The 19,653-nt window shown below is 38.4% G+C and overlaps 1 protein-coding gene across 1 annotated transcript; it reads left to right on the top strand.

The window, feature by feature from the left end:
* The first annotated feature begins 241 nt into the window (after positions 1-241).
* On the top strand, positions 242-18,991 carry nup88 (nucleoporin 88). The gene is made up of 17 exons (XM_052104544.1): positions 242-478; positions 1,287-1,456; positions 1,769-1,894; positions 1,990-2,076; positions 2,164-2,340; positions 3,795-3,981; positions 4,268-4,421; positions 5,767-5,865; positions 8,518-8,608; positions 9,654-9,758; positions 9,875-10,027; positions 10,352-10,477; positions 12,642-12,707; positions 13,038-13,118; positions 13,696-13,822; positions 14,016-14,134; positions 18,650-18,991. The coding sequence occupies exons 1-17, from the start codon at positions 242-244 to the stop codon at positions 18,711-18,713; spliced, it is 2,169 nt and encodes a 722-aa protein (XP_051960504.1). The 3' UTR covers positions 18,714-18,991.
* Positions 18,992-19,653: the final 662 nt, after the last annotated feature.

Here is a 19,653-nt window from a genome sequence, read left to right as displayed (position 1 = left end):
CATATGTTTTCCTAAAACGATTAACAAATTAATTAAATTGTATTATTTATTTACAATGAGACATTTTCTAATTGAAGAAACCAAACATTACATCTTCAAAGCAGAGTGCGTAATATTATACTCTTCAACATTACTCACTAAACTACACGTCCCATGAGTCTTCAGAATCAGCGTCAGACTTTAATTATGATCCAATTGGCCAATTCCTCTGACGGCATAATTCTGCGACATTACAGAAAATATGGCGTCGTTCGCGGGAGACCGTTGGAGAGATGCGCTGAAAAATCACGATATCTTTCAGAAGTTACAAGAAAGGCTTCATTTGGAGCCTCAAGGGACTAGCAAAAGAATAGCCAAGAGCCTTACGTTCTGCCTGAATGGCGATCTGTTCACATGGGATAGTGTTGAGAGTGTGTTTTATACCACAAACCTGCGACAACTAAACTTCGAGGGCGACACAGACACTTCCAAATATCAGGTTAGTTGGGGTGATGTCAAAATCGTTCTCTACCTGTTGTCTTCTTGGAATAATTAATTACTGCATTATTTCCTGATTATTCATTGATCAGAAGTAGTTGTCTGAATACTGTTGTCTGTCTCCTGTTAAAAGGCATTTCCAGGTTTAACTAAAGCTAAAATCTACAGCATTTGTGGCATAATTTTGATTGCCACATATTCATAATAATAACTATTATTTCGACTAATCCCTCGTTTATTATAAAAAATAACGACACATTTCGTGGTTACAGTAAGGCAGTTATAATGGAAGTGAATGGGGCCAGTTTATAAATGTTAAAATTCACAGTTTTAAAATATTGGCACAAGACATCATACATGTAAACGTGATTTTAGTGTGATATGAGGTATTTATCAGCATTACGTTGTTTACCAAATTACAGGGTTTAACAGCATGATGTCCTCATGACATCAAAGTTGTAATATTGTGTATGACTTTACACAGATAAGGTTAAGATGCAATTGTATTATTTAAAATCATGTTTACATGTATGATGTTTATATCTTTTGGCTATACTTTTGTATACAGTTTGTAATGTCTCTGGACTGGCCCCATTCACTTCCATTGTAACTGACCAACTATTACCGCAAGTTTTGCTTTATGAACGAGGGACTAGTCTTAATGTTTTTTTCTTTTTGATTTTTTACCCGGAACATTTCTTTTAAGTTTCCAGGACTTTTACTTACTGGGATCGGTTTGAAATGCTTAATTTCTTGATTGATGGTTATTTACATTTTCTGAATATTTAATGATCCCCCAATTTCAACAGACACTGCTGTGCATCAACCCGCCGATGTTTGAGGTATGTCAGGTGCTGATCAGCCCCACACAGTATCATGTGGCTCTCATCGGTCAGCGTGGAGCGACTATACTTGAGCTGCCACAGCGCTGGGGCAAGAAATCTGAATTTGAGGGTGGACGCATTCATATCAACTGCAAGTAAGTACATGATTGACCAGCTACATTCTGTGAACAATTGGCATAATGATCACTTTGATCAACCAACTGTGATAAACATGGACCCTTATATTTCCTGATTACTCAGTTTACAGCATTTAGAAATATAATGTGTCTCTTCAGCCTTTAACCTACACAGTGCACAATATGCATAGGCTACCAGAAATAGCAAGGATAGTATGGTAGTATGCTGTTCTGAACATAGCCATCACATTTTCATTGTCCAGCAAAGCTGCGTCAGCCCTCTGGACTACTTTTAAAATGAATCAAGCTTGTATGTGTTGTCTTTCACAGGACGATTCCTGTGGCTGAGCGCTTCTTCACCAGTTCTGCCTCTGTGACACTCCGACAGGCTGCCTGGTATCCCAGTGAAGCTGAAGAGCCCCATCTAGTCTTACTGACCTCAGATAGCACCATCAGGTACCTGCGATAAATGAGCCTTACAGATGTGTATCAGAAGAGCCGAAATACTGTTATCCCACTTGGTTGTTAAAAGAGTGTTTTTCTTTCCACAGATTTTATAATCTGAAGGAGCCCCAGTTGCCTGCAAAAGTTTTGTCAGTGTCTCAGGTAGATGAGGATAGCAGTGTCCACACAAGAGGGTACATTGTCATATGTCATCCAAACCATACCGTCTTATTACACCGCTCTCTAGAATACTTGGATGAATAGGGAATTCTCTCATGCAGGCGTTCCTATGCAGCCTCTCTGGGGGAGACCGCTGTGGCGTTTGATTTTGGGCCGCTGGCAGATTCTCCGGGGAAGCTGAGCAGCCTGCGGATGAAAGAAGAGCTGCTTGTGTACCCATTATACATCCTGTACGGAAATGGAGAGACGTACCTGAGCTATATCTCTCTCGCACACAGGTAACAAAAACCTTCTACCATTGCCACTGTTATCATGCAGTTAAACAAAACAACTTATAATGCTATTGATTAATAGTTAAAATATTTTGAAAGTATTACAATAATATATTTTTATTATATTCTATATATGTATTCTATATAATTTTTTTATATTAAAGGAATAGTTTACCCAAAATAAAAACAATTCTGTCATTGTTTACTCACCCTCATATCGTTCTAAACCCTTGTTACATTCTTCTGTGAAAGACGAGGGCTCTATGTTAATTTCCATGATTCAGAAAACATGGACAGAATCCAGTCCTATAAAAGAAAATCAATTATTAAATTGCGGAATGTCAAGGAATTTGACACATTTGAAATTAAATTAATGTAATAATGTTTAATTCATCAAATTATAATTGTGATATTGTGTTGATTAAACCAGAAAAGGCTGAGATTTAAATAAAAACACAGTCTGAAGCTGAGAATGTGTGAAGCTGGCCACCTCATCATAAGCGTCACGTGCGCTCTTTATTTGTAATAGATAACAGACAGCAGAGGACACGTTAAGCTTGAAGTGTGTTGCACACGCAGACTATATATTTATATAATTATATTGCGGCCTTATGTGGTTTAATAAGCACATTTAAGCTATATAGCGAACTGCTTATTCTGAGGTGTGCTATGATATCATCAAAAACATTCGGCTTTCTGCCAAAATTAAAGCTCAATTTAAATAGACGCGTGATATTGTAGAAATTGCCGTATAGTAACATTTTATATTCAATGTTATTAATAATAAATACTAATTACATGATATTTTAGAAATATCTCAAGCATGTTCTATTGAATAAAATTTTCATCAATGCTTGAATTAATACAGTGATGCTCTGCTGTGTAGCATTGAATTTGATAGAAAAATAATTAAACCGAAATTGTGTTTTTTATTATCCTGTGAGGATCTGTATAGAAGCAATTCATTTGATACAAATTATGTAATGGTGTGTTAAAAAATGTAAGTTTCTCATTTTATTAAAATTCTATTAATTCATTTTAATTAGACAGTTTTTGATGATAAAATTTAATTAAACTTTAAAACATGGAATTCAGAAAAAATAAAACTGAAAACATGGAATTTGGGGAAAAAAGAAAATTGATTTCATAGGGCCCTAGAAGACAAATGTAGATGTTAGGCAGAATATTAGCCTCAGCCTTCATTTTATGAAAAAATTTAAAATAAAATGCAATGAAAGTGAATGGTGACTGAGGATAATATTCTGCCTAACTTTCTAATTGGTTAATTTTTGGGTGAATTATCCCTTTTAGTCCTTTTATGGAATATATATATATATATATAATATGGAAATAAACCATTAATCTTTATGTCTTGTAGATGCATTTAATGATTGCCTAAAATATAACACTATATATAGCTGTTTTGCACATATAACTGATGTGCTTTTTCTTTCTCCTAGTATCAGTAATATTGGGAAGCCGATGGGCCCTTTGCCCATGTACCCTGCGGCAGAGGATAACTACGGCTATGATGCATGTGCTGTGCTCTGCCTGTCGTGTGTGCCCAACATCCTGGTTATTGCCACTGAAACAGGAACACTGTACCACTGTGTAGTGCTGGAGGCAGAGGAAGAGGAAGACGGCGGAGTAAGTCACAGACAGATCAGAACAGCTTTCACACTGACAGTGTTTCTGCTTTGTAATAGAGCTATGGCTGTAAACAGAATGCACAGGGATTTCTGGTTTACTACATTGGTTTAATAGCAGCCATAAATTATACAATGGTTATTGGGAGTGGGCAATTGGGCACCAAAATAAATATGCGTTGCTACAGATGCGAGATGTGTGAAACAGGCCTTAGAGATCACTATAAATAAAATAAAAATGCTGCTTGTTCAATGTCAAAACTGCTGAGCACCTGCTTTGTGTTCAGGCTGTAGAGAGGTGGTCCAGAGGCACAGATACTGTGCCTTCACTCTACGTGTTTGAGTGTGTGGAGCTGGAACTCACCCTAAAACTGGCTGCTGCCGGGGAGGACGAGGAGATAGCAGAGTCAGACTTCACGTGTCCAATCAAATTACACAGAGGTGAGGAGTAAACACATGAACTCACCATATGGTTGGGCTGTCTCCTAATTTGCATACTTGTACTATGCACTACAAGTATGTACTTTCTCTGGTGATGGAAAAGTATGTAGAAATGAGTCCTGTCAGTCAATTAAAATTTGTAATCATGATTAATCGCATAGATTTTTTCATAGTTAATGGCGATTAATCTCAGATTTTGAAAGTGCTAAATTCGACGCTATATATATACTTCTATTCCTGTCAGAATGCATTTATTTCTGTCTTATGAAAGAAATCAAAACAATATGTAACAATATAATGCTTAATTAACATTTTCCAATCAAAGCCTTTCAACAGTATAAAGATAGAAATGCACTAAAATATCACCAATGCAAGCAAGTAACATTAAACATTTCCCAAAGTCTAAGTGGGAGTTTGACTAATTGAAAGAACCAGTTCTCACATAGGTTGCATATTCAATGCAATGGACATTAAATCTCTTAAACTTAAATCTAATCTTCCAGTAGACTGTGGATATCTGCTTTGTTACAGCAATCGTGAAGCTGCGTTCATGATTCACATCAGGTCATCAATGCCATCGTCATGTACCGCTTTGTACTCCACATGAAAAGCGCTTGCAAACAAAAATGTCTAATTTTGAGTTTTGGTGATAGTTAAGACTTGACGTGCTTCTGTGGTAATTAAAATGCGCCTTACATAGGCTGAAAATACTTGATTTATATCACAAGTCCCGTCTGGGCTAGTTTTGTTTACATCAAATAGCATAAAGAGGTCCTTTCTCCATCATTTTATTACAGAAGCGCTGTGGTGTGTGTGTGCAGAGATTCTTTTATTTACTGAGATAACAACCTCCTATCATAGGAGAGAGCATAACTGTCAGCTAGCATGTTACAACAGTACCGCCCATAGAATGTCTACAGGAGCGGCAAGTTATGCTATTTTATGCTAAGCTTGTAGGCTTACCTTGGTAGAAGGGCTCTGGTGTGTGTGTGTGTGTGTGTGTTGTGACAATCAGTTTCTGTGCAAGGAGATGCAGTTGAGTTGAGCGTTTACCTCCTGGAAATTTATATATGCCAATTTTAGCCAGTGGGTCTAAAACATTAGAGAAGTTTCAGGAAGTGGGGATTAAAAGGATGTTGCATTAATATAGTATATACATTTTGTAACACTGTCCTTCCCTGATAGCACACACAAATCTCCCAGATGTCTATTTGATGTGTGTGTTTACATCTGGAAGATGTTAATTAGATTGGGATACATTCCTGATGAAAATATCTAAAACGGACATCTCAAATATGTTATGTGTGCTATCTGGGTTTTTAACATTGATTGCTATTTGTTGCAGACCCTCTGTGTCAGCACAGGTATCACTGCACCCATGAGGCTGGTGTGCACAGTGTAGGACTCACCTGGTTCAAAAAACTGCACAAGTTTCTGGAGTCTGGTGAGTGCATCCGTTTCCATCTACATCAAATCCTTTATAAGCCGCTATATGTGTGTGTGTGTGTGTGTGTGTGTGTGTGTACACATATATATATACACACACACACACTAGTACTTTAATAATAACATAAATAGTTTTCATTTATCACTTAATGTCATACAAAGTGCAATAAATATAAAACAGCTAAATCAATATTTACTGTGACCACCTTTGCCTTTAAAACAGCATCAATTCTCCTTGCTACATCTGGACACACTTTTTCTTGGTTGTTGCAGACAGGATGTTCCAAGCTTCTTGGAGAATTCACCACAGTTCTTCAATCTATTTCTGACTCAATTGCTTCTGTCTCAATATGTAATCTCAGACTGACACAATGTTCAGTGGGGGGCTGTGTGGGGGCCATGACGTCTGTTGCAGGGCTCCCTGTTCTTCTATTCTAATCTTTTCTATTTGCAAAAGTGGCCAGACGGAAGCCACTCTTCAGTAAAAGGCACATGACAGCCCGCCTGGAGTTTGTCAAAAAGGCACCTGATGGACTCTCAGGCCATGAGAAACAAAATTCTCTGGTCTGATGAAACAAAGATTGACCTCTTTGGCCTGAAAGCATCATGTCTGGAGGAAACCAGGCACTGCTCATCACCTGGCCAACACCATCCCTACAGTGAAGCATGGTGGTGGCTGCATCATGCTGTGGGGATGTTTTTCAGCGGCAGGAACTGGGAGAGTAGTCAGGATTTGAAAATTAGTAGTTAAAATTTGGTACTAGAAGATCACTTGACATTATATCAAACACAGTTGAAAGCTATTTGGTTAAATAAATGAAGCTTAACATTGTCTTTGTGTTTGTTTATGAGTTGCCACAGTATGCAATATACTGGCATGTCTTGAGGTCTTAATTTGGTCAAAAAATGGCAAAAAAGAAACCAAAAGAAACTTTTTCCACATTTTGTAATGTTACAGCCTTATTCCAAAATTGATTAAATTCATTATTTTCTTTGAATTCTACCTGCTCAACACCAGTTTCATGAACAACAGTAAAGAGAAGACTCAGGGGTGCAGACTTATGGGAAGAATTGCAAAGCAAAAGCCACTTTTGAAACAGAAAAACAAAAAGAAAAGGTGGGAAAAGAAATACAGACATTGGACAACAGATAATTGGAAAAGATCTTATGGATCTTAACCCCATTGAGCTTTTGTGGGATCAGCTAGACTGTAAGGTGTGTGAGAAGTGCCCGACAAGACAGCCACATCTATGGCAAGTGCTACAGGAAGTGTGGGGTGAAATGTCACCCGAGTATCTGGACAAACTGCTAGAAAAATCAAGGATCTGCAAAGCTGTCATTGCCTCTCGTGGAGGATTTTTTGATGAGAAGTCTTTCAAGTAGTTTAAGGAGTTCTGACCATTTATTTCAAATAGTAATTTGTCATGTTAATAATGTCCTGACTGTACATTGTGATCAGTTGAATGCCACTTTGGTGAATAAAAGTACCATGTTCTTTCCATAAGAGAAAAATATGTGCATTATTCCAAACCTTTGGCCGCCAGTGTATATATATTTACACTGATCAGCCACAACATTAAAACCACTTGCCTAATATCACGTAGATCCCCCTAGTGCCACCAAAACGGCTCTGATCTGTTGAGCCATGGACTCTACAAGACCTCTGAATGTGTCCTGTGGTATCTGGCACAAAGAAATTAGCAGCAGGTCCTTTAAGTTGCGAAGTGGATCTGCCGTAAATCGACTTGTTGGTCCAGCACTTCCCATTGATGTTCAATGGGATAGAGATCTGGGGAATTTGGAGGCCAAGTCAAAGCCTTGAACTCTTTGTCATGTTCCTCAAACCGTTCCTCAAACCATTCCTGAACAATTTTTGCAGTGTTGCAGGGCGCATCCTGCTGAAAGAGGCCGTTGCCATGAAGTGGTGTACGTGGCCTGCAACAATCTTTAGGAAGGTGGTATCTGTCAAAGTAACATACACATGAATGCCAGGACCCAAGGTTTCCCAGCAGAACATTGCCCAGAGCATCACACTGCCTCCACCGGCCGGCCTTCTTCCCATGGTGCATCCTGCTGCCATCTCTTCCCCAGGAAAAGACGCACATGCACCCGGCCATCCACATGATCTAAAAGAAAACGTTATTCATCAGACCAGGCCACCTTCTTCCATTGCTCAATGGTCCAGTTCTGACACTCACGTGCCCATTGTAGGTGCTTTCGGCAGTGGACAGGGGTCAGCATGGGCACTCTGACCGGTCTGCTGCTATGCGGCCCCCATACGCAGCAAGCTGTGACGCTCTGTGTGTTCTGACACCTTTCTATCACGGCCAGCATTACGTTTTTCAGCAGTTTGTGCTACAGTAGCTCTTCTGTGGGATCGGACCAGATTGGCTAGCCTCCGGTCCCCATGCACATCAATGAGCCTTGGGTGCCCATGACCCTGTCACCGGTTCACTGGTTGTCCTTCCTGTCTAGCCATCACAATTTGGCCCTTGTCATAGTTGCTCTGATCCTTACGCATGCCCATTTTTCCTGATTCCAACACATGAAAATATATATATATATATATATATATGATAGCAGCTCTAGAGTGGAGTATTTGAAATGCTCTGTATATATTGTTGTCTGAAATTTTGTGTTTTATATACAGATGAAGAGGATAAAGATGGTCTGCAGGAACTTGCGGCAGAACAGCGCTGCATAGTTGAACACATCCTGTGCACCAGACCTCTTACTAACAGGTTGGAGGAAAAGCAGTAAACACAATCATACTTCAAATTAGAACACATGCGATTATTTTGGTTGTGACATAAAATTAAGCAACATGTTGAATATCGCAATGATTTAAATTAGCTTTTTATTTGACTATATGTTTTCCAAAGGGCATCATTAGTCAAGTTTGATAATCCTTCCTTCTCTTGCTACTTGTGATTTTTAACTAGCATATCTGATTTAAACCAAAGCAAAATTGGCATTAGAATTGGTAAGTTTGCTTTTCCATGAATTGGTTCAAATTGTCAGTTTTAATTAATCCATTCTCAACTCTAATTTACTGTACGACTTTGTACATTCTTTAAAATGTGTTTGTTAAATATATGTATGTATAGGTTGTTCGGTAACACTACAATAAGGTTCCATTTGTTAACATTAGTTAACATGAACTAACAATACTTCTACATTCTACACATTTATTAATCTTGGTTAATGCTCATTTAAACATATTCATACATTTTTAAAATCAAAAGTTGTATTTGTTATTTTAGTTAATGTATTGTAAACTAACAATGAACAGTTGTATTTTTATTAACTAACATTACTAAAGATGAATAAATTCTGTAAAATATATATTGTTCATTGTTAGTTCATGATACCTAATGCATTAACTAATGTTAACGAATGGAACCTTATTGCAGAGCATTACCATTTGTTCTTTATTATGAGATTTTGTTATATTGGTGTATAAATAGAAATTAATTATTCTTTGACTACAATGGCTGTTGAGATTATATGATGGTTCCTCTGTCTGGAAAAAAGTCTAAATTTTAAGCCATTTACCATTTACATACTGCACATAAATATCAAGATATAATTTTATCTGTATTGCCCAGATCTAAAATGAGTCTTGCATGAAATTGGATTTTAACTACTAATAATATTCTGATCCCTTGTGGATCATAAGCCCAATTTTAAAAGTTGTTAGATGTTAAAGCAAACCTAACAGAAAACGAGTAAGCACTGTGGAGAACTGGCAGCTATTAAATATTATTTTTAATCTCTTTCTTTCAGTTTGCCGGCACCTATTCGTGGGTTTTGGATTGTGTCAGACCTTTCACTGGGTGCCACCATGATCTGCATCACGAGTACTTACGAGTGTCTGCTGCTGCCTCTGCTGTATGTCATTGGAATTCTTTGAATATCGTGCGAGAAAAGTACTTGCTATGGAATTGAATATTTTCTATTGGGTTTGTATATGCTATTATTAACATGGTTTTCAAATATGCATTTAGAAGTTCAATTCGTCCCCCGTCGCCTCCTTTGCTCTGCTCCGCTCCGGGGGTGGGGCCAGGCAGCTCTCCTCTGCGCGGATTGGCTGAAGACTCCTTTGAGCAGCATATTCGCAACATTCTGGCACGTAGCTCGACCAACCCACTAATGCTGAGGTGTGAAATTGTTGCTTTCATTGATTTAGATTTTCTGGTAGTGCATGGTGCTGTAAATGCCAAGGTCATAGTTTTGTTTTTTGGTCAAGCTGGTTAGAGCTGGTAGACTACCATGTACCAGCAACAAACCTGGTATCATGTTCTAAAAACTAACCGAACCACCTTAAGTATGTTATTCGCCAAAGTGGTACAAGTCATCAAGACGTTACAGCATTGTAATTTTCTTTTTATAGCTTTCTGACTAATTTCTTGGCCTTCATTGAAGTTGTCTTTAAAGCGGTCACATTCGGAGTTGATCTGATGTGTGTGGTGTGTGTTTTTCAGGGCTGGGGATAAAGACTCTTCTCCTCCTCCTCCAGAGTGTCTGCAGCTGCTCAGCAGAGCTACACAGGTGTTTAGAGAGGAGTACATCCTCAAACTGGGCCTGGCACATGAAGAAATGCAGAGAAGGTACAATATAAAACCATCAGAACAGGTCTTGCACATCTGTTGGACAAACTCTAATTGCGATATTTTTTTTTTAAATATTGTGGTTAACATTAAACCATACTAAACATTTGACCAAAATTAAATCATGGTTTTGCTCATGCTCTGCTGCCGATGGAAATACTGTTCTAGAGTGTTCTAAAGAACCAAACTAAATAAATAAACTAACATAAATAAATACAGTTGAAATCAGAAGTTTACATACAGTGAGGGAAAAAAGTATTTGATCCCCTGCTGATTTTGTACGTTTGCCCATCGACAAAGAAATGATCAGTCTATCATTTTAATGGTAGGTTCATTTGAACGGTGAGAGACAGAATAACAACAAAGCTCTGGAATTCTGTAGTCTGATTAAGGCTCCATTTAGAGGTCTGATATGAGTAACAACTGCACATCAGACCAGTTATCCGGGTATAACGAGTATATTTCATGTCCATTTACTTATTTGTTTGTCAAGTGACCTGAAATAAGATGGATAATGAGCAGCCAGATGGTCATTTTCACAAAATAAACACCAACAGAACTCTGACACAAACTGGAGGTGCAAATCATCTGTTCAGTGATTCCTCACATTATGACATAATTTCAACTCTAATCAGTATTTCATGTCCATTTATTTGGGTAGTAGCAGCTGTGTAATAAGCAGGATAATGTACAGTCAGACCGTTGTTATCGCAAAAGAATCCCCTTCAGGTTGATATAAGAGCAAGTCCTGATATCCCTGTCAGGGTTTATTTTGGGCTAACAACCGGCGGACTACATTGTCCCTTACATAATAACAATAATAAGTTTTAATTGATGCAGAATATATTATTGTTTAATAATTATTAGAAGAGACTTATAAAATTATAATTATTAGGATTATTAGTAATAATTAGTACTATAATACAATGCTAATTTAGCAATTTCTGAAATATTTTTTCACTTGCACTTGGCCTTTAATTTTCAAGCCTTTATTTTGGTGGAAGCTTTTATTTTGGCAAAAAAACCAAAGTAGTCCATTGAGTGTCTGTTTGTAGTTGAGTCTACAACAACCTTTTAATGCAGGCAGTTAAATACTCCTAATTTCCCCTTATGTTCTCAAAAAAAAACAAAGAATGGCATTGGCATTATTTTAGATTTATATAATAACTTGTAGCGGCCAAACATATGTGGAATTACATAAATGTGTAATTAAAGAGAACATTGAGCGCTTTAAATATAACGCTCTTAGAGCACATTAACACACCAAACCGAACTCGGAGCATACTTGTCACTCAGGGCAAGAGAAAGAATATGTGTGCATCGAGCACAGAATTGCTCTAAAACCTCTGAAAAACACTGTATCATGAGCCTCACGCATGCTCAGAATATGTGTAATACACTGACCCTGTTTACATACACTTAAAGCTTTACACATGGCAGTGCATCCAGACTCTTTATATAATGAAATTGCAGGCCTCACAGTTTGATAATCGCACTAGGTCATATCACAATTTCAATTTTATCACAATTTATCGTTCAGCCCTAGTTGTAGGTCATTGTTTTATATTTATTTTGTAACCAGTTGAAATCTGGAACCACCAGTCGTAATATAGATAACCGAACCAAACAAATGAGTTCGAGAGCATCAGCACAGTGCCTGCATTTACTGACAATTGGCCCAATTAGGACACTTTTGAATATGCATAATTAACAATTAGAATATTCCAATTATAGTCACATATTTTAACCCATAAGTGCACCTTAATCGGACAACATTTAGTCCTCTTACCCTTACAGAAAAGTTTTTTTTTTTTTTTTTTTGTGGGTCAGTGTATAATGTAAATACTATGGTACATAATTATGGTAATCATACTGTACCACAATATCAAAGTGCCATGGTATTGCCACCTGACACACGTACCATACCATGGTTTTATTGACACAGTATTTTTGTGTTTTAATTGTAGCGCTGAATGCTTTAACTTGTGTAAAAAAAAAATTGCAATATGCTCCATAGTGTGTAAAAGTCCATATGAAAGGAATACTTTGACTACAGTACATGTAAATGGATTAATCTGAATTTTGTCTAATTTAAAGTGAGGCCAATAGTCAGATTATTGTGTCAAATAACTGACATGTTTTTAAATGATTGCCACGTTTACAGAGTAAAGCTCCTGACTGGACAGAAAACCAAACAGCTTGAGGATCTTGCTCTTTGCAGAGAAGACAGGTGACCACAACACTGCCTGACTGATATTAATCACAGACAGACACATGTACTCAAACAACACATAGTCCAGACTACTCTAGACTGTCTTCATGAACGGCTTTGTTTTACTCTCATCTTTATGAAGTGTATGTTTGCATAGATGTTATAGTTAAGCCTTAGAGAAGATTTATTATTTTTTGTATTTATATTAAATTAGACACGTCTCACACTAAAGAAGTTTCTCCCATGCCATTATTGGGGGTTAACCAACGGAAATGCTGCAGAGTCATTAATATTGTGGTTGACAGCAGCATGCACACTGTGCTAAAGATACTTTACTGTGTGTCACAGGAAAAGCCTGAGGGAGGCAGCTGAGCGACTGGCTGATAAGTATGAAGATGCCAAGTATCGTCAGGAAGCCATCATGAACAGGTTCATTAGTCTCATATTCGTCTTTCTGGATTTCATTGGATTCAGATTTTGCAGCAGGGGAGGCCATTGTTGGTCCTAGCAAACTAAACTAAACAAAACAATACTATTTTAATATTAGTTTACGATGCGTATATTTATCTACTTGATGTTAAAACAGTCAGAAAGTGTTTTGTTAGAATATTCAAACAAGTTAATTTTCAGTTTGTGAACCAGTGTTGAAGGGTTATTTGTTTGTGAAGGAGAGTACCCGGGGTCATACTGTCTGTTTTTTTTTTTTGCATGTCTGAATCTCGCATCACATTCAGTGCAAACAATCACAACATATTTGCTTTTGCCATGGTGCTGAAAACACTTTTTTAATTGGTATTGTTTTAAATATGGTTGATATGTACCATAGTACTGTCTGACTGGCATATATTCATATATAATGGTATTTACATGGTATTACCATCATAGTAGTGTCCAGAAAACATGGTAATACTTAGTGCGATTTAATGAATTGTTGTTGTTTGGTCTTAATAAACAGTGAGTCATGGCACTGTATTTGTTTTGTGTGTGTGTGTGTGTGTGTGTGTAGAGTAAAACAGGTTTTGGGAAGTCTGCGCAGTCAACTTCCTGTGCTGTCGGACAGTGAGAAGGACATGACGAAGGAACTGCAAACCATTCACGACCAGCTCCGTCACCTAGATAACGGCATTAAACAGGTTAGTTTGTTTTCCCATAGTCTGATATGTAATCTGCTTCACATAGTTTATCCTACTTAGAACTTCAGGTGTACTGAATACAGCAGTGACTCGGATCATTTATTTTGGCTGCTTTCCTCCATTTTCAAGAACATGCACATGAGTGGATGCACATGTTTACCCAGTGTGATTGTGTGCGATGATGTATTATCAGGTGAACATGAAGAAAGATTATCAGAAGCAGCAGATGAGTACAGGAGCATCTCAAGCTCGCTCCAGCCTCGCCCTCAACGCCCACCAGAGGAAGTGTCTCCAGGGAGTCCTGAAAGAACAGTATGTACAGAGAAGCACTAATGCCAAGCTACTTTCACACATACACAAAAACATTAATGTAGATGCTAGTATGCACCATTTATACTGTAATGTAATAAGAACGTATCAAAAGGAGCTTTGGAGAACTTTATTAATAGCAGATGGCATTTTGTGCTTATTCTGTTGCTTGGCAAGATTATCCAAGTCATATTTCAACCTAAAATCTGAGAAAAACTTGTAAAAATATTTTTTTCATGATATTGTATAGATGGATCTAATGTAAAAAAATAAATTAAATAAAATCTTTATTGCTGTAATGTAAAAAACAAATGAATTTTTTTTAGTACAGAGTTAAAGTACAAATAGACTTCATGTACGTATCATTTGTAACATTTTACAGTAAGGTTATATTCTCTATATTAGTTAACATGAGTAACAATGAGCAATACTTTTACAACATCCTATATTTTTCCCCTATCATACGTACTAATACATTTTTTAAAATGTTAACATAAGATTATTATTATTTTTTTTTTTACATTTATTCGGTATCTCACTATGAGCAACGTCTCAGGCATGACAGAATACGGAAGCACTAATGACATCACTCTCTGTCTGAAGGGCAGACCATCACAGCTTTTTAAAAGAGCCCGCCTTCTCCCTATAATAACTGCTGTAATGACAACAAAATCCTGCTTTCTTCCCCATTTAGAATAACCGTTTGCAGATACACCGTCAAGGCTTACGTCACTGAGCGTTTTCGCAGTTTTTCTCTGCGCGGTGTGTTGTCTTGCTAACTAACATTTCTAGGCGAGTAAGTACATATTCTATTTGAAGCTTAGCTTGCCGTTTTCTCTATGGCTTCATCCAAAGTTGCCAAGAACAGGAATAAGGAAACCTTGTCTTGCCTGTGTACCGTCGCCTACGGATTTATGATGTCTGGAAGGGATTCGCACCTGATGTGCATCAGGTGCATGGGAGTTAAACATGCCCAGGCAGCCTTAGCTGATGAGGAGTATTGTGCCCACTGCAACTCCATGCCGGCTAAGATTCTGGAAAGGCAGCTTTGCATTGCGGCATCTTCCAGAGATGATCCGTGTCTTTCTGCTAGACCATAGACAGATGGTGGAAGACCTCTCTCTTGTGTGATTCTGCCATTTCGAGGGATATTATGGATATCAAATCCCCCAATTTACCTCCGCTGTTCGATCAGCAGTTGCTCACGCAGAGAGGGGTGGCAGAAGATGTCGATGAGTAGGACGACAAAGAGCATGCTACTTGGAAGACCCTGATGAAGGTGAGGATGATACTGCCCTTGGCTTCCGGTCTCCAGACCGACAAGCCGACAGAGTGGCGAAGTGCCATCCAGCACTATGGATTGTGACCTTATCGAAGTCTGCAAAGGGCCACATCTTTGCTCAATATTGATTGGTAAGAGTCTCTGAGATATCCAGCAGTCCAGCGAGACTTCTACAATGTAAGAGACTCCTCTCATCTTCCGACACCCGTACTGCAGAGTAGGAAATTTATGACCGATGCTTAACATGTTTAGCCTCAGGGCGTGGAGCAGACAGGACAGGACAGTCCAGACATTCTTCCGCTAACTCTAAGCCTTGGGATAAGCAGTCGTTAGCGCCTGCCGATGCAACACGCCAATCGGCACACCCCTCTAAGAAGTGGAATACCTAGGGGATTTGTTGTTTTGGAGAAGAACATGCTGTGGCTTCAGGTAGTGAGAGGCTACAGACTTCAACTTGGTATGAAACCTCTCGCTTTCAATGTGATCATAGCGTCAGTTCAAGTGTAAGAGGCCAAAATATCCTCTCTCTTGAGCAAAGGAGCCATACTGAGAGTGCCAGGTGGAAAAACTCAAAAGGGTTTGAATCCCAAAAAAGACAGAGGGAAGCCCCCAATATTGGATCTGCGTGCCTTCAATAGTCACTTGAGAAAATAAAATTGTAGAATGCCCACACATGCTCTATATGTCCAGGAGACTGGACAGCATGCACTCTCTTAAGCTTCACAATTTAGCATGAAGCTTATTGTGTTGAGCAGTGCGCACCTCCACTCAATGCATGCATTCATGTACTGGGGTACTAAACACGGGAGCAGATCTCCTCTCAAGAGGAAGAGTGTGGAGAATGGAGACTTCTTTGTGTGGAGAATGGAGACTCACCCGCAAGTGGTAGATCAGATTTGGGGGAGGTCTGGCTTTGCCTTGTGAGCAACCGCATATTGTCCACTGTATTTCTCACTCTTGGACAACAATGGGTGTGGATGCGCTTGCTCATCCGTGGCCAAACGAGCTTCTCTACGCTTTTTCCAGCACTAAGCCTAATGTCTTCCACTCTGGCCAGAGTAAGGGAGTATGGGCTATTTCACCTACTAAAAGCCCCTCGTTGCCTGGGGAGGTTATGGTTAGCATAGATTGTTCAACTTCTTCTGGGGAATCCCTGGCCCCTTTCATTAAACAGGGATTGTCATTAAACAAGGAGTTCCAGGCAAATATTTCACCCTCACCCAGAATTAATAGCTCTCTGGGTTTGGCCCATGAGAGGTACAGTTTGAATGCAGTCAGACTTCCGATGGAGGTATTTGCTACCATTCAGAGCAAGGGTACTGTCCAGTTGCTCCTTAAATGCTCATAAGTTGCATGTATTTGAGAATTGAGGTGCACATAAGGTAACTGTTCCTTTTCAGTGCTCTGTGGGTGATGTGTTTTGCTTTTTGAACAGGAATAAAGCCTTCACTAATAAAGTGTATTTGGCTGCTATCTCAGCTTCCCATTTGGGGTTTGACAAAACCTCTGTTGGCAGGCATCCTCTAATATGTAGATTTATGAAGGGTGCGCAGCATTTGCTGCTAAGTCTTTGATCCCGTCATGGGACCCGTCCATGGTGCTTAATGCACCGTTTGAGCCCCTGGAGAGTGTTCATGTTAAGCTCCTAACATTTAAGTTTTGCTTCCTGCTTTGGTGTCCGCATCGCGAGTAAGTGAGCTTCATGCACTCTCAGTTTATCATTTGTGCTTATATTTTAGCCCTTGTGGTTGTAAAGTTTGCACTGTTGCCAAACCCTGCTTTTGTTCCTACAACCATTCTGCCTTGAAGCTTTGTGCTTTCCATTGCCCTCCCATTTCATCAGTGAATGAAAGGAGGCTGCATTTTATTTGTCAGGTTTGTGCGTATAATACATCCAGGACAGCATTTAAAAAGGTTGATCAGCTCTTTGTGTCTTGGGCTACTCCGCTTAGAGGGAAGCCCATCTCTACTCAACGCTTGTCTCATTGGATGGTTTATATTTTATTTCTTTCCATCACTGTTTGGAGGAGTTGCTTTGGAAAGCAAGCAATACAGGAATTGGCCACATCTTTCCCATAGTGAGATACCGAATTGATGTTTGATAGAGAATATTAGGTTACTTGGTTGGATAGGCACAGGGAAGTGTGCTTAGAATGGCATTACAGCAGTTATTATTGGGAGAAGGGGGTCACCTTTAACAAGTTGTTATTGGTCTCTTCAGACAGACATGATGTGATTGGTGCCTGAGGCATTTCCTATAGTGAGAATACCTCACTCAGAGAATGTTAACACACTATAAACTAGCAATTGCATTTATATTAATAAACAACCAAAATTAATGCTTTAAAAATAATTATTGTTCAGAGTTAGTTTATGATACTTTATGAATTAAATAATATTAACCAATAGAACCTTTTATTGTAAAAGTTTTACTGTAATAATTATTGCAATTTAAGCACATTTCATCTGTTTGTCCATACAATGCAAGTAAACAGGTGCCAACAGTCTGCTGGCAGTTTGACAATCTAAAAGTAATCCACATGTCTCCAGAAGCACATTTATAGGTTTGTATAAAAAGTAAATAAATTCAAACTTTATTAACTTTAGTCAGAAAGTCGAACGTGCATGCTTTGTATACAACTGAGGAATGAACATCATGTGAGAGTTAGGTCATTTCAAACATAAATCAAGTGCTGGATGGAAGCATCCATTTAAGGCTTAAAAACATTTTAATTATCAATTTGCTTCTGAAGACATTGTGTGGATTACTTTTATGAAGCCTAAATATGACTTTTGGACCATCAAATAGCCAGCAGCCTGATGGCACCTGTTTACTTCCGTTGTATGGACATACAGAGCTGAAATGTGCTAATAAAAAATCTTCATTTCATTCATAAAGGGAAGTAAATCATGAAAGAATTTTAATTTTTGAGTGAACTAACTCTTTAATTGACATGAAAATGTCACAAAAGATTTGTTAAAAAGATGGCCTAGTCATTTCTTGGTGAGGTTCACCCAATCATAAGTGAAATCTGAATCTAAAATATAAAATCAGGACAAAAGGACAACTTGGAAAAACACCCAGGCTTGTCTCCTAGTTATTAATAAATTAGGCTATTCGTAGTAGTTTCTCAATAACTTTAGTGCAGACGGAATGCAAGAACATATCCTATGTGCACTCTATAGGCCACCAATATTTGACTGTTGTGTTAAACTTGTTTGCTTCTGTCCTGCAGGGGGGAACATATCGCTGGCATGATGAAACAGATCAAGGAATTTAAAAACCATTTCAGTTTCTGAGCAGTCAATCGACAGCTCTCAAAGGCCAAACCAATTATATTCTCATAAATTGCACTCAAGGAAGCTACAGAAGAGCACATCTCCAAACCCATAACTCAACAGTCCTTGAACCTTGGAGTTGAGTGCTTAAAATACAGTCTTTTGAGGGACAGTGTTTGACCCAAACCTCTCCAATTCTTAAGGTCTTTAAAAAGGAATTGGCTGGCATTTTTGTTTAAAGTATTTTGTCTGTTTTTTTGTAATTTGTAGTACATGAAATCATTACCATGACAATAAAGTGTTTTGTACATTAAATTATGACTTGTGTGCGCGCTCATGCTGCTATGGGATTTCATCAGCTCTGAGGCAGAAGTGTTGGACATTACGTGTTAATCATTTCCTGAAGTCATGGGGTATATGAAGACTTTACTCTCTCTTCCTCTCCATGTCTTGAATTTGAAGATACGAAAGACATATTCATGTCAACCACAACTATATATACTGTAGTTGGGGAAAATGGATGTAACATATGTCTTTTAAGGGGAGTTCATTTCAAGTTGAGCTTTAGCAGTATTGGTGACCTGCTGTTGATTTCTACTGAATATAATTTTGACTCAACCCTCAGTTTGTAAAAACATGGAAAGATTTTGTTTACTGTAATGCTCTTACAATAGACGTCTATGGGGCAAGGCATTGCATTGGAATAAACGTCAGCCACATGACCTATACATTCTAAGTGTTATGAGACGATGGTGTGGTAAAATTCACCAAAGAAACTTATTTTTATGTGGCGGAAGCAGGCTTCCATACAGGCCCTGTTGACTTCCATTGTGAGCGCATTACTGTTAATGCAGTTGTTGCTTGTTTTAACAAACTGATGGTTCAAGATGTGTGTTGTAATCAACAGCATGTCAGTATAACTTGAATTGAACCTGGAACAGTCCTTGGAGGAATATATATT

The sequence above is a fragment of the Xyrauchen texanus genome, chromosome 3 (genome assembly GCF_025860055.1).
Source record: "Xyrauchen texanus isolate HMW12.3.18 chromosome 3, RBS_HiC_50CHRs, whole genome shotgun sequence".
Taxonomy (NCBI): domain Eukaryota; kingdom Metazoa; phylum Chordata; class Actinopteri; order Cypriniformes; family Catostomidae; genus Xyrauchen; species Xyrauchen texanus.
Note: the sequence above shows the minus strand (reverse complement) of the source record. Positions and strands in the feature narration are given on the sequence as shown.